The sequence below is a fragment of the Rutilus rutilus genome (genome assembly GCF_951802725.1).
Source record: "Rutilus rutilus genome assembly, chromosome: 4".
In the NCBI taxonomy this organism is placed as follows: domain Eukaryota; kingdom Metazoa; phylum Chordata; class Actinopteri; order Cypriniformes; family Leuciscidae; genus Rutilus; species Rutilus rutilus.
In genome coordinates this window covers 11,898,396-11,911,089 of record NC_140212.1, presented here as the reverse complement: position 1 = coordinate 11,911,089, position 12,694 = coordinate 11,898,396, and the positions used below count along the sequence as shown (strand labels likewise).

Below are 12,694 nucleotides of genomic sequence, written 5' to 3'. Positions count from 1 at the left end.
GTTTATTGAACCTTTACATTTTTTTATATATTTTAATATTTAAACCTTTAAAAAAAAGATATATACACGTGTAAATTAAATATACTATATATAAAATAAACTTAATATAAATACATTATTTGTTTGAAATGGTTTGGTAATTTGTCAAATTAATTCAACAATATATATTTCAATTTTTTTTATTCTCTGTTGTACCATATTTTAATAAACTTAATGAACTTTAATGCACCATGCATGTGTTTTTTTTCTTCTTCAGTTTCATATTAGAATCAATTAATTAAATAAATTAATTAATTATTTTGAATAATTTGGTAATTTGACAAAATAATCAAAAAATATTTATTTCTATTTTTAATTCTCTGTCGAACCATATTTTAATGTACTCTGCATGAAAAAAAAACATTTTTCCACAGTTTCATATTAACAAAAAATAAATAACCATAATAAAACAATATTTTTAAACACAAATTGAATCATTTATTTACAATTACATGTGAATTGTTCACTGTCTTTTACCCAGTTACAAATACACACACAAAAAAAGCTTTTGTCTATATATATACTGTGAAAAATATATCTATATATATATTAGAATCAATTTATAAATACATTGACAAAATAATAAAAAAAAAAATTTATTTATATTTTTAATTCTCTGTCGAACCATATTTTAATGTACTGTGCATGAAAACATATTTTCCCACAGTTTCATATTAACAAAAAATAAATATGTCAGGCCCAAGAAAACTGTCTATTTCCCGTACACTTCTTTGAAAGTGTAGTGTGTACTCTGTGCTGCACTATCATGCAGCGTAGTTCAGGCTCTAGTCTGTAGAATGAGAGAGAGGGAGGGGCGGGGTTTGTTCTGTGCACTTCGCTCGGGGCCGCGCATCAGCCGCTGAGCTGAGCCCAGGACGCGCGCACTTGCTGCTCGTTCTTTGTCCTCCATTGCAGCTGGTGTTCGCAGCTCCGCCGCACAGCGCAGGCCCGAAGTAGCGCAGCCGCTCTGAGGTTAGTGCCCTACCGCGCAATCTCCAGCCATTTCAGCCCCGGCGCAGCCGCACCAAACAACCCGGCAGCGTTTGTCTTTCACACACTCAGATGCAGATCGCGACGATGCGAAACAGAACTCGGGACGATATCGAAAGCATTTACCAGGATAGCAATTATTATTTACCCCGCTCAAATTTGGGGCAAAATAATCATGGCGCTGTCGCAGGCCTTTGGCCTACTGAATTTAGATGTGCAATCGTAATCGCTCTTGTTTTGTCCAGATGCTAAATGGGTTTTCAGTGCTTGAGAGCTTGTGTTTATATGCTCTTGCTCGGGGAATCGGATTTGAATGCATGTTTCATGGCATATTAGCACAGAAGTGTTATCGATCAGTCGAGTGTTTAAATCGCTTTATACAGAGTCGAAAACGGTGCCCGGCTAAATTTTATTTAAAAGATAATTTCAGATGTTTTGAAGCTCGTCTGATTTTTTTTTTTACTGTCGTGTATGAAGTAGCAGTTTGAAAAGGCTTCAGTGTTTAATGTTTCACTATTACAGTTCGCTCGCTTTACACGTATTATTCACAGTTTGAAAATAACCGCCATTTATGTGTTTGTTATTAATGCTGGACATCATTAACGTTAGTCTATATCGATTCAGTCATTTCAGATATTCAAACCTACCTTTTATGGTGGCTATTATTGGTTGTTGACGTGTCTTTTGATATTTGGAAACGGTTTTGGTGATTTGGGCATATCATTTGTACCGTTTCCACAACATAGTGTCAGTGCCATTGAATTGAACAGTATGATGATGATGATGATGCAGCGCGACGCGAGCTGCTGTATTTATCTATGTGGATCATTCGTAGCACCTACGTCATCCTAAATAATTCCTACATACGTTTTTATTTCTTATTTTTTTAAAATCCAAAACGTTTTAATACATTTAATCCATACTCCTTGCTGTGAGAGAAATGTCATTAGGATATCTTATTATTCAATAAAACTTAAGTCAAAAATGTTCTCTCTCTGTGTCATTGGGTTTGTCATTGATAAAGCTTTGATTTCTTCCTGTAAATAATTCCTGAGGTCTTTATTTACATGATTGTACATTGCTAAATTGTAATACGCACAGCAAAGGTATATGCTGTTAATAATTTTGAATGCTAACATATCCTTTTGGGTAAATACAGAAAGCAGTCAGTCATACTGACTACAGTTAAAACATCGTCACTGTAAAAAAAAAATATATATATATACTGTATATATGAGAAAATTATATTGTTTATATGTGATGATTAGTGCCCCCTACTGGAGTGATGTTTAAAGCGATAAAAATAGATGTAGTGCTTTATGAAAATGGTTATTAGATAACTTTTGTGTGTATAAAAAGGAGACCCTTTTCCTACACATTAAGTGTAAACTACTTAGGATAAATAGCATATACATTTACAAATGTCAAATTTTGGGGGGCTGATTGCCTGATTCTGATCACTTAATAACATTGAGATCACACTCAGTGGCCCAGTTTACCTGGATTCACCCCAGATTAAAGGTTTTGTCATGATGTTTCAATATAAAAGCATATCTGCCAACACTATACTAATAGAATACCATGTAAGTCTGATTCACATTACATACTAGTAAAAAGTGATTTTGGTAGCTAATATAAGACAATGTAATAATAAGATGATTCCTCCTTACATTTTTGAGTGCACATTTATATGCAAATGCTTATACAAATTAAAATACACTTGCGCACACATATATATTTGAGTACTTGGGCCACCTCAAAATATTAGGTCAATAACTCTCACCCTGACTTAATCTATTAATGTGAGCAAACCAGTTACTTGTGGAATGTGTGTGTGCTAATATACTGCTTATGTGTGTCTCAGTGTGTTTGAGAGAAACTGTATCGGGTGATGGAAGACCACACGGTGCATCAGACAGAGCACATGACCACTATCGAGGCCCATGCCGTCTCTCAGCAGGTCGGGCAGGTGCATGTCGCCACGTACACAGAGCACGGCATGCTGAGCGCTGATGAGGATTCGCCCTCCTCGCCCGATGATGACGCTTATGATGACTCCGACATCCTCAACTCAACTGGAACAGATGAGGTCACTGCACATCTGGCTGCTGCAGGTCGGTTCCAGCACATTGTTATTATGTACTGACTGTGACTAGTGGTTATTACACTGACCACTAGATGGTGAACTTGAACCATAAATTGGCTGCTGTCTTTTAGCTTAAGATAGAGCATGGTGGTAGCAATGTCAGTCATTGCTTCAATTCCCAGTGAATACACAAACAGCGTATATCCTGAATGATGTAGAATGTCTAAAAACAGCTGATTTTGTGCCCCTAATTCTTTTTCAGGACCGGTTGGCATGGCAGCAGCCGCCGCTGTAGCAACAGGGAAGAAACGTAAACGGCCGCACATCTTTGAATCAAACCCTTCAATCCGTAAAAGACAACAGACCCGCTTGCTTAGGTGAACTATATTCACAGTATTGTTCAATGAATTGGTATTAAGTATCAGTGGTTTCTACGACATAATAGGTTCTGTACTCATAAAACGAGGCATTGGAAAGTTTGTAAGACCATAAGGAGTTTATTTAAATAACACTTGACAACTTAGTGTTAACTAATAATTGTTGCAAACTGGTACTACCAAAAAAAAATATTAGTGCATTCCTGGAACTGGGTGTCGTTACACTACATCCTTGTGCATCGCTTTCTGCCAGGACTTTTACGGGCTTTTCCCAAATCACTGAAGTGACCTCGACGACCGGGTTAGCGGTAGCATTAGCCATCAGGCAAGTGTTATTTAAATAAACTCATGATGTACTTACAAACTTTCCAATGCCTCGTTTTATGAGTACAGAACCTGTTTGTACTACTGTAGAAGTTTGGTACCATTCCGGGCATTATTAGTGGGGTAATTTACAAGATACAACCTTGGATCCATTCGCGCCTGCACTAAGCCATTCGGCTGATATCTGTAAATAAGCTCTAACTTTAATAATGTTCGACCAAGGGGAAAAAAGCTTCTGGGGGGGGGGTGTTTGGCTTGAGGTCATGGTGCAAAGGACCCTAGGTTGAAATTACTCCGAACCATCCCTTTAACATTAGCTAAGATTAATAAATGCTGTAGAAGTAATGTGCATTGTTAGTTTATGTTAACTAATGTAGTTAACAATGAAACCTCATTGTAAAGTGTTAGCATGATTTTTACGAATTGAAGTTAACAATAACAACACTATCTCTTATGTCTGCAGGAAGCTGAGAGCGACTCTAGACGAGTACACGACACGGGTTGGCCAGCAGGCTATTGTGTTGTGCATCTCTCCCTCTAAACCGAACCCTGTGTTTAGAGTATTTGGAGCGGCACCATTAGAGAATGTGGTGAGTATTTTTACTGTGCATTTCCTCTTCATAGCATTTGCACTGTTTCTGATTTGACCCTTGTTTTGTTTTGATGTCCTGTGATCAGGTGAGGAAATACAAAAGCATGATTCTGGAGGATCTGGAAAACGCCCTGGCTGAACATGCGCCCCCTGGTGGTGGGGAGCTCACCTCTGAATTGCCTCCACTGACTATTGACGGCATACCAGTGTCTGTGGACAAGATGACACAGGTGAGCACCAGGTGGCGCTATGAGCCAGGAATTTTCTGCTTTGCCATGCAAATGAGCTTTTTCTAGACTCGTGCAGCAGCATTTAATCTAGACGTAGAAGTCGTCTCACTTCAACCACTACAGGGCACAGGTTACTTTTACTTTTGGCCTGGTGTAAGACCACATAACCAGTTCAGCCACTTCATTTACCAGCTAGCCCCTTACTCACTACCCCACATGCTGTGTGCTGATAGCTGATGTCCCTCAGGACAGACACACCTTGCTTGGGTTGTGGCAGTTGGAGGCAGGTCTGTGCAGGGATCATCAGGTGAGCTTGTACGCGCGAGTAATTATCCGGCACATCGTGCCCGAGCACAGGGGTTTCTGATTGGCTCCCAAGTGGATTAAGAGCAGAGCTGGGGGAGGGAATGGGCAGCTGATCGGTGTGTTTGGGGCGTGAGATTCCTCTTAATTCCTTCGCCATGTAATTAGACCATCTGCACAAACACAAGGAAGAGCCTACAACTCATGATGCCACTGTGGACAATCTGTTACATGACTTTGAACCCTGTACTTAACATCAGTATTTATTAAGTTCAGGTTTTAGCTGTTATCAAGATTTATTTTTGTTCATTGAGATTTTTAAATTGTTTTATTAATATATATATATATATATATACACTACTAGGCAAAAGTTTGGAATTATTGCTATTTTTAATGTTTTTGAAAGAAGTCTCTTATGCTCATTAAGCCTGCATTTATTTGATAAAAAAAACCAGTAATATTGTGAAATGTTCTTACAATTTAAACTAATGGTTTTCTATTTGAATATACCTTCAAATATAATTTATTCCTGTGATGCAAAGCTGAATTTTCAGCATCATTACTCTAGTCTTCAATGTCCCATGATCCTTCAAAAGTCATTTGAATATGCTGATTTATTATCAATGTTGGAAACAGTTTTACTGCTTAATATTATTTCATAACCTTCTTTGATGAATAAAAAGTTTAAAAAAGAAAGAAAGAAAAAAGAACAGCATTTTGTTTAAAATAGAAATCCTTTGTAACAATATACACTACCACTACACTACTTTTTTTACAGAAATTAATACTTTTATTCTGCAAGGATGTGTTAAATTGATAATTATATTGTTAGAAAATATTTCTATTTTGAATAAATGCTGTTTTGTTCAGCTTTGGATCACATAAATAAATTATATTTTAAAGTATATTAGAATAGAAAACCATTATTTTAAATTGTAATCATATTTCACAATATTACAGTTTTTTTCTGTATTTGTTATAAAAAAAATAAGAGACTTCTTTCAAAAATGGTAATGTTTCCAAATTTTTTACTGGCACTTAGTGTGATGTGTATAGACCTTATGTAGCCCCGCCCCTTTTTAGCGCTGCGCTCGTTGTCTTTTGTCTTCCGGTCTGTATTTTTACAGCGATCTTATGTATTTATGAATGAACGGCTCGTTTTAAAATCTTCCCGGTCTACTGACATCTTAAGACATCTGCTTTAAATATTACAATCCTCATGATAACTTTGGTTAACTTTACTTTAAGTAAATCCACTTCAAAAGCTAATTACTCCTGGACAGCAGCGCCATAGAAATATACAGACCGCAAAAACGGAAGTTCAAAGACAATATTCTAAAGATGGCGGCGCCCTCGTTTCTCTGGCGCATAAGGTATGCATTGTGTATACATTATATAAAAAAATGTACAATAATCTTTGAGTGTACCATTTGAAATACAATTTTTTTTTAAATCCTTATCCAGCAGTCACAACTGGAAGAATCTTAGAAATTAATTGGTCAAAAACTTGGCATTTCAATTAATTAGTTGTATCAGAACTTTTTTTTTCTCCTGAAATCCTTCTCAACTAGCTGTTCGCCATGTTGTTGTCTGTCACCGTCCAATGTCAGGCTTACAGGAAGTGTTTGTGTTTGTGACAGTGAGAGAGTGGGAGGGGGGAGGGGAAGCTCTTTTGGGAACTGATTTATTCCTCCCAAGCCAAATTTAGCCTGTGATGTCGAGGTGAACAGACGTTGCTACAGAGTGCTGTGCAGTTCAATCCCTGGCCTGCCTACGGAATTACCAAGGGCACTGAGGGCACTGGGATAAACTCCACCCTCACACCCAGGACAGAGCTGTTGCTGGGCTAATGGACTGCCCCATACAACTCAGTGTTATTTTAAAAAGTCAATGGACTCATTCAGGCAAAAAAAAAAAAAAAAAGCCCTTTGATTGTCGTGTTAATACCTTAACAATTCCTTACTAACACTTTTTTAGATTACGACTTTAAGCCCGTTAAAATACGTTTCAAATCTAACCTAAATCTAAATTCGTTACTGAATTTTCAATTGTTTTTTTCCCCCCTTATTTCTTGGTTTTATTGATTTGTATTTATAAAGATTTTTTTTTTCTTGCATCTATTTAACCATTCATTGCCATGTTTAAAGAGACAGCACAGATGCCTTGTTTTTTTTTCTTTTTTTTTTAGATTAATATGGTAGTTATGTGTCTTCAGTGTCATATGAACCTTCAGAAATCATTCTAATATGCTGATTTGTTGCTCAAGAAACATTTTTTTTTATCAATATTGAAAACATTTGTGCTGCTTAATATTTTTTTGAAAACCGTAATGCATTTTTTCAGGACTCTTTGATGAATAGATAGTAAATAGAATTTTCTATTTTAAATAGAAATCTTTTTAATCAATCTTACTGACCCCAAACTTTTGAACAGTAGTGTACCAACCTTAAAAGTGTTAATTAATTTACTTGTTGTCTACATAATCTATAGTGCAGTGGTGTATGTTCCATCTTCTCAATCTCCTGCAGTCAGTGTGCAGTGGAGCCTCACCCATAGATTAATCTTTAAATAGAAACCTAATAGTCTACTTTTAGCTTTTCACAAGCTATACGTGTCGGCAGACTGTCTGTACTCAGTTGCAGAAGGAAGGGGAAAATCAATGGCTTGCTGTTTCCAAACTCTCTTCCCACAAATTTAATTTTTCCAGAGGCCGTCGTGCGCTCTGCCACTCCCAGTTTAAAATCCCCCACAGTGATTGTGCGCTCTTTGTTGCTTTTTCAGGCCCAGCTCAGAGCGTTCATTCCAGAAATGCTGAAGTATTCCACAGGCCGTGGGAAGCCTGGCTGGGGGAAAGAGAGCTGCAAGCCCATCTGGTGGCCGGAGGACATTCCTTGGGCCAACGTACGCAGTGACGTCCGAACAGAGGAGCAGAAACAGAGGGTAGTGTTGGGGGCTCACACTAGGACTGGGGCATAAAGAAATAACACTACAGAATATTCTTGACCAACAATATATAGAATATGGATAAAATTCAAAACTAAATGTATATATTTGCTTAAAATGGTAAAACATTATATTAAAGTGTGTAGAATTATATATTATTCATTATATATTCATATACAGTACTAAAGCAGCAGTATTTACCAACATATATTTTTACTGAAACATTTAATTCTATGATAAGTGCTACGAGTGATGACAAATGAATTGTTGAATCAGCCACACCATAGTTTTGTCAGCTTTCCACAAAATGGCATCTGAATTGAAGCAAATGCGCTAGAGTTTGCATCATCTTGATTTATCGAGAGCTTATTTCCGTTGGAAACAGGTGTCATGGACGCAAGCTCTGAGGACTATCGTTAAAAACTGCTATAAGCAGCATGGGAGAGAGGACCTGCTCTACGCCTTTGAGGACCAGATCACCCCACAGCAAGTTGCCACAACAGCCACTCACAGCATTGCACACCTAGTGCCGTCACAGACCGTAGTGCAGACGATCAGTAATCCTGATGGAACCGTCTCGCTCATACAGGTGAGCTCAGGTCCCAGTTGTGGGAACAACTACACGGTTGTTTTTGACTACAGTATATACAAGATCCACTGGAGGACTTCATTTAGAGTAGAGGGAGATCATAATATAAAGAAAATAACTATGTACTATTTGAGTCAACATGACATCAAATATTTACCGTTTACTGCCTTAATACACGTAATTGGTCTGATTGTGTATAAACGTGTATGTGTGTGTGTGTGTGTGTGTGTGTGTATATATATATATATATATATGCATGCATATATACATACATACACACATACACATATACACACACGCACAAATCAAATAAATGCAGCCTTGATGAGCATAAGATACTGTTTTCTAAAACATTAAAAAGGTTAAATTGATTAAAATGGTAATTGTTGTTATGCTAATAAGATTTATAGTAAAAAAAAAAAAATATATATATATATATATATATATATATATATTAAATAAGAAAAAGTAAAAAAATTCACCAGTGGTCACATTACAGTATCCTAACGTCCAAATTTGAACTTATCAAAAGGTTGGCACTGGAGCCACGGTAGCAACACTGGCAGATGCGTCTGAATTGCCAGGCACGGTGACAGTCGCCCAGGTGAATTACTCCACAGTGACAGATGGAGAGGTAATGTCAACGCACACTTCCTTATCTGAATATTCCATGAGTTTGCATCTTGTGCATGTTCTGTCCTGTCCTTACACGCACACACTGTGCTTTTAGGTCACATCTCTCCCTTCACACCTATTATTGTTATTTCGTCTCTAAGGTGGAGCAGAATTGGGCCACACTACAGGGAGGCGAGATGACCATCCAGACCACGCAAGCGTCGGAGGCCACGCAGGCTGTGGCTTCCTTAGCCGAAGCTGCGGTTGCTGCATCACATGAGATGCAACAGGGGGCAACTGTTACCATGGCACTCAACAGGTACTCATGGGAAGTAGAGGTGAAGCTGGGGTTGGGGAGAGAAAGAAAGGAAATACTGAACCGCAGCAGCATCTAGGTGCAGGTTTAAGTCCCCAGGGTCTTATTAACAGGCCTCACCTGAGCCTGTTCTCCTGTTTATCACAAGGAGGTAGCAGCAGCAGCAGCTCAGAAATACAGCACAGCGGGAACAATTGGATCATACTCCATTCCCACAACAATTAGGCTGAGGAGGCATTGTTTTCTGCTCAACAGTCTTCATTAAAGCAATAAAATCTACCGTCAGTCTGCTTAGCACAGTCAGGACATCTACAAATGGGATAAAAAAAAGTTTCTTTTCGTCTACTAAAGCCCCGTAGCACTGTAAATAACCCTCTTTTTTGTCAGTTTCTCAAAGGGAATCGGGATAGACAGTCTTTGGACTGGTATTTGTATTGGAAGCCCATTTCTGCCACATAAGAAAAAAAATCATGCTTTGTTTGAATTTCAAATTATAAAATAAAAACTCATGATCATGGAGTAAGTCATAATTTAGATACAAATTTTTGAGTTTTGTCAGTTTTCTTTATTTCAGAATTTCAATTTGGGATATTTATCTCATAATTATGACTTAGAAAGTTGAAATTGTGACATACTGTTGTATTTGACTTGTCAATTTCATCTTTTCATGTAATTTTCGAATGTTATGACAGACTTAGTATGTCATAATTTTTAAGTCTTAAAGTCTTGTGATGAAAATGTCAAAACATTTTGTCCAAATATGACTTTTTATCTCACAATTTTGACTTGGTGTCAGTTTCAACTTTTTGTCAATGTCATATTTTAGACTTTCATCGGTAACACTTGGTTGTGTTAAGAATAAACCACCAATTTATCTACCATACTTTTGTTGCATACAGTTACTGTAGACTACAACAGATTTAAACATGGATAAATGGTTATCAACAGGGTCGCTGAAAAGGACAAATGCAGAAGTTTCTTCATCTACAAGTAAGGATAAATCTTCAGCAATGCATGACATCAAAAAGACAAAAAAATAAAGGCTAAATTCAGTAGTGACAACCTAGCTAGTCTTCACATGTGTGGGAGTGGAGAACAAGCAGCTACCGCTCTGTTGCTGAAATGAAGCTTTATATTATTTAGCTTATTTTAGGTTTGCTTTACACATTATTTTACCAGATTAAGCTTTACGTCAAGCCTGGTCTCTGTTTGCAACTTAGTTCTCTTCAGCCTGACATACAGTGCTTAGTAAATGCTAAACAACATCTACCTTTGCATTAGGTAAGTCACAAAGATTTTAGTGCACAAGGTCTAATTGTTATGCCAGAGTCTCTTAAGGCTTGGCCAGGCCTTGTTCTAGAGGGTGCTAAGCAACCTCAGATGAAAGCAAGAGCATCCACAGTAGAAGCGAAACAGAATTGGCAAACGTATTTGTGTTTGCGCTCTAAAGAGCGTCAAATGTTTCTATTTACAACGTGCTTTTTCAGTGTTGAGCAATGTAGCCAATCACAGACATATCTGTTGATTTCTTTAACTTAATGGCCAATCAGGGCTGTTTAAGTTAGTCAGAATCCACTCACCGCTCAGTTTTTGTCCAGTGCTGAATTATGCAAGCTAGCGAATCCTCTCATTTTAACAAACAGAGTGTAGACGCGATAGTGTAGAGTAGACAGCTTCATTGATTAAATGCCACGTGCACACTGCAAATGCGGAATTCACTCTCGAAATTGCAATGATTGACATAGTGACCATTGCAATGGACAGGACAAAAAATCTGATATGTGCATTAAGGCTAGCTCACACGATTTGATTCTGGAATCGGGCCTGGGCTTGGTAACCCATCTACTTATGTGTCAGAAATGGGCGTCCGTATTTTGGACATCTATCACGAGAGCAAGAAGAACTTGTTTAGGACAGTGGTTATCTTTTTCTGGTTCCTCTTGAGTGACTTCCTGCACTAGGGGGCAGTACACACCAATGCACATCAATACATCTTAAATCCTGTATAAAGTATTGCATGTTTATGAAAGCAGGGATATTGGGAGATTATTTCCTTAATTTGCATCTGTGTGTTGCAGTGAAGCAGCAGCCCACGCAGTGGCGACATTAGCGGAAGCGACTCTTCAGGGCGGAGGACAGATCGTGTTAGCGGGAGAAACGGCGGCCGCAGTAGGAGCTTTAACTGGAGTTTCGGATGGCAGTGGTATGAACCCCTGCTCTATATCACCAGCATCCACACACTCAAATACATAACAAACAGGAAAGTGTGGGGTGGGCAAACATACGATGAAACGTCCCTTTCGTCATCACTCATCTAGTATGTGAGGGAACGTATTGGTCTCAGGTAAGGCGTGTAAGAGCGTGAGGAAGTCCGTGGAGGTCTATTGTAATCCCCGGGGTGTTTGTGGGACAGATGGTGACTCCAGCTTCTACACTTCTTGCTAATCCTTGCTTTGACTCAACCACTAAGCGTTCTGCATATGCACGGCACCCTCTAGTAGTGCTGCTTACACATGCATTAGAAGCCATTTTACAAACCGAGTGCAGTGCTAATGTGTACTATAGGCATTCATTACAGCGTATTGAAATGGCACTACGCGTTTCCTTTTTTAGCTACGATAAACTAGGTTAGATTGAAAAGCTTGAAAATCAACAGAAGTTTATATATTGTTTCCTTCTGACCATGACATCCTTCAAGACAAAGTGAAGTGCCACCTGCAAACCATTTCCATAATGTGACGCATTTCTGTGGGAAATTGTTGCAAGATAACAAAGACAAAGCATTTTTTAGGGATACACCAATATTATAATTCTTGCCGATGCAATAGGCAGATAAATCTGGCCAATATCAAAAAATCTAAATTCATTAACGCTTTATAATAAGCTTCCGTTTTTTAACATTAGTTAACTACATTACATTAAATACCAATGAAAAATACTTCTAAATCATTCATTAATCTTAGTTTGTTCATTTCAACATTTACTAATACATTAATACAATCAAAAGTTGTATCTGTTAATATACACTAATGAACTAACTAACATGAACTAATAATAAACTAGCACTAACTAATGGGACCGTATTGTAAATTAACAATAACACTTAAACCTAAAATAATTTAAATGATACAAGTGAATTTATGCAATACATAAGGTACAGTATGAAAAATGGCTATTCATTTTTGAGATTTTCTAAAGATTTCATTGTCCACAGTTTCAGATCCATATTGGTTGGAGTAAGAGAAACTTGCTGAAAATAAATAATAGTAACTTTTTGCCTTCATGATTTT

The 12,694-nt window shown here is 37.6% G+C and overlaps 1 protein-coding gene across 2 annotated transcripts in view; it reads left to right on the top strand.

The window, feature by feature from the left end:
- Positions 1-850: 850 nt before the first annotated feature.
- nrf1 (nuclear respiratory factor 1) overlaps positions 851-12,694 on the top strand; it is a 16,445-nt gene continuing 4,601 nt past the window's right edge. Inside the window, exons 1-11 of one of the 2 annotated variants that reach the window (XM_084406970.1) lie at positions 851-1,011; positions 2,894-3,143; positions 3,378-3,492; positions 4,280-4,406; positions 4,495-4,638; positions 7,723-7,881; positions 8,270-8,473; positions 9,006-9,107; positions 9,250-9,407; positions 10,353-10,394; positions 11,483-11,607. In XM_084406970.1, the coding sequence (XP_084263096.1) occupies positions 2,921-3,143; positions 3,378-3,492; positions 4,280-4,406; positions 4,495-4,638; positions 7,723-7,881; positions 8,270-8,473; positions 9,006-9,107; positions 9,250-9,407; positions 10,353-10,394; positions 11,483-11,607 (1,399 nt within the window). In that variant the 5' untranslated portion in view covers positions 851-1,011; positions 2,894-2,920. The remainder of the gene's footprint in view (positions 1,012-2,893; positions 3,144-3,377; positions 3,493-4,279; positions 4,407-4,494; positions 4,639-7,722; positions 7,882-8,269; positions 8,474-9,005; positions 9,108-9,249; positions 9,408-10,352; positions 10,395-11,482; positions 11,608-12,694) is intronic. The other variant, XM_084406971.1, reaches the window with a different exon arrangement.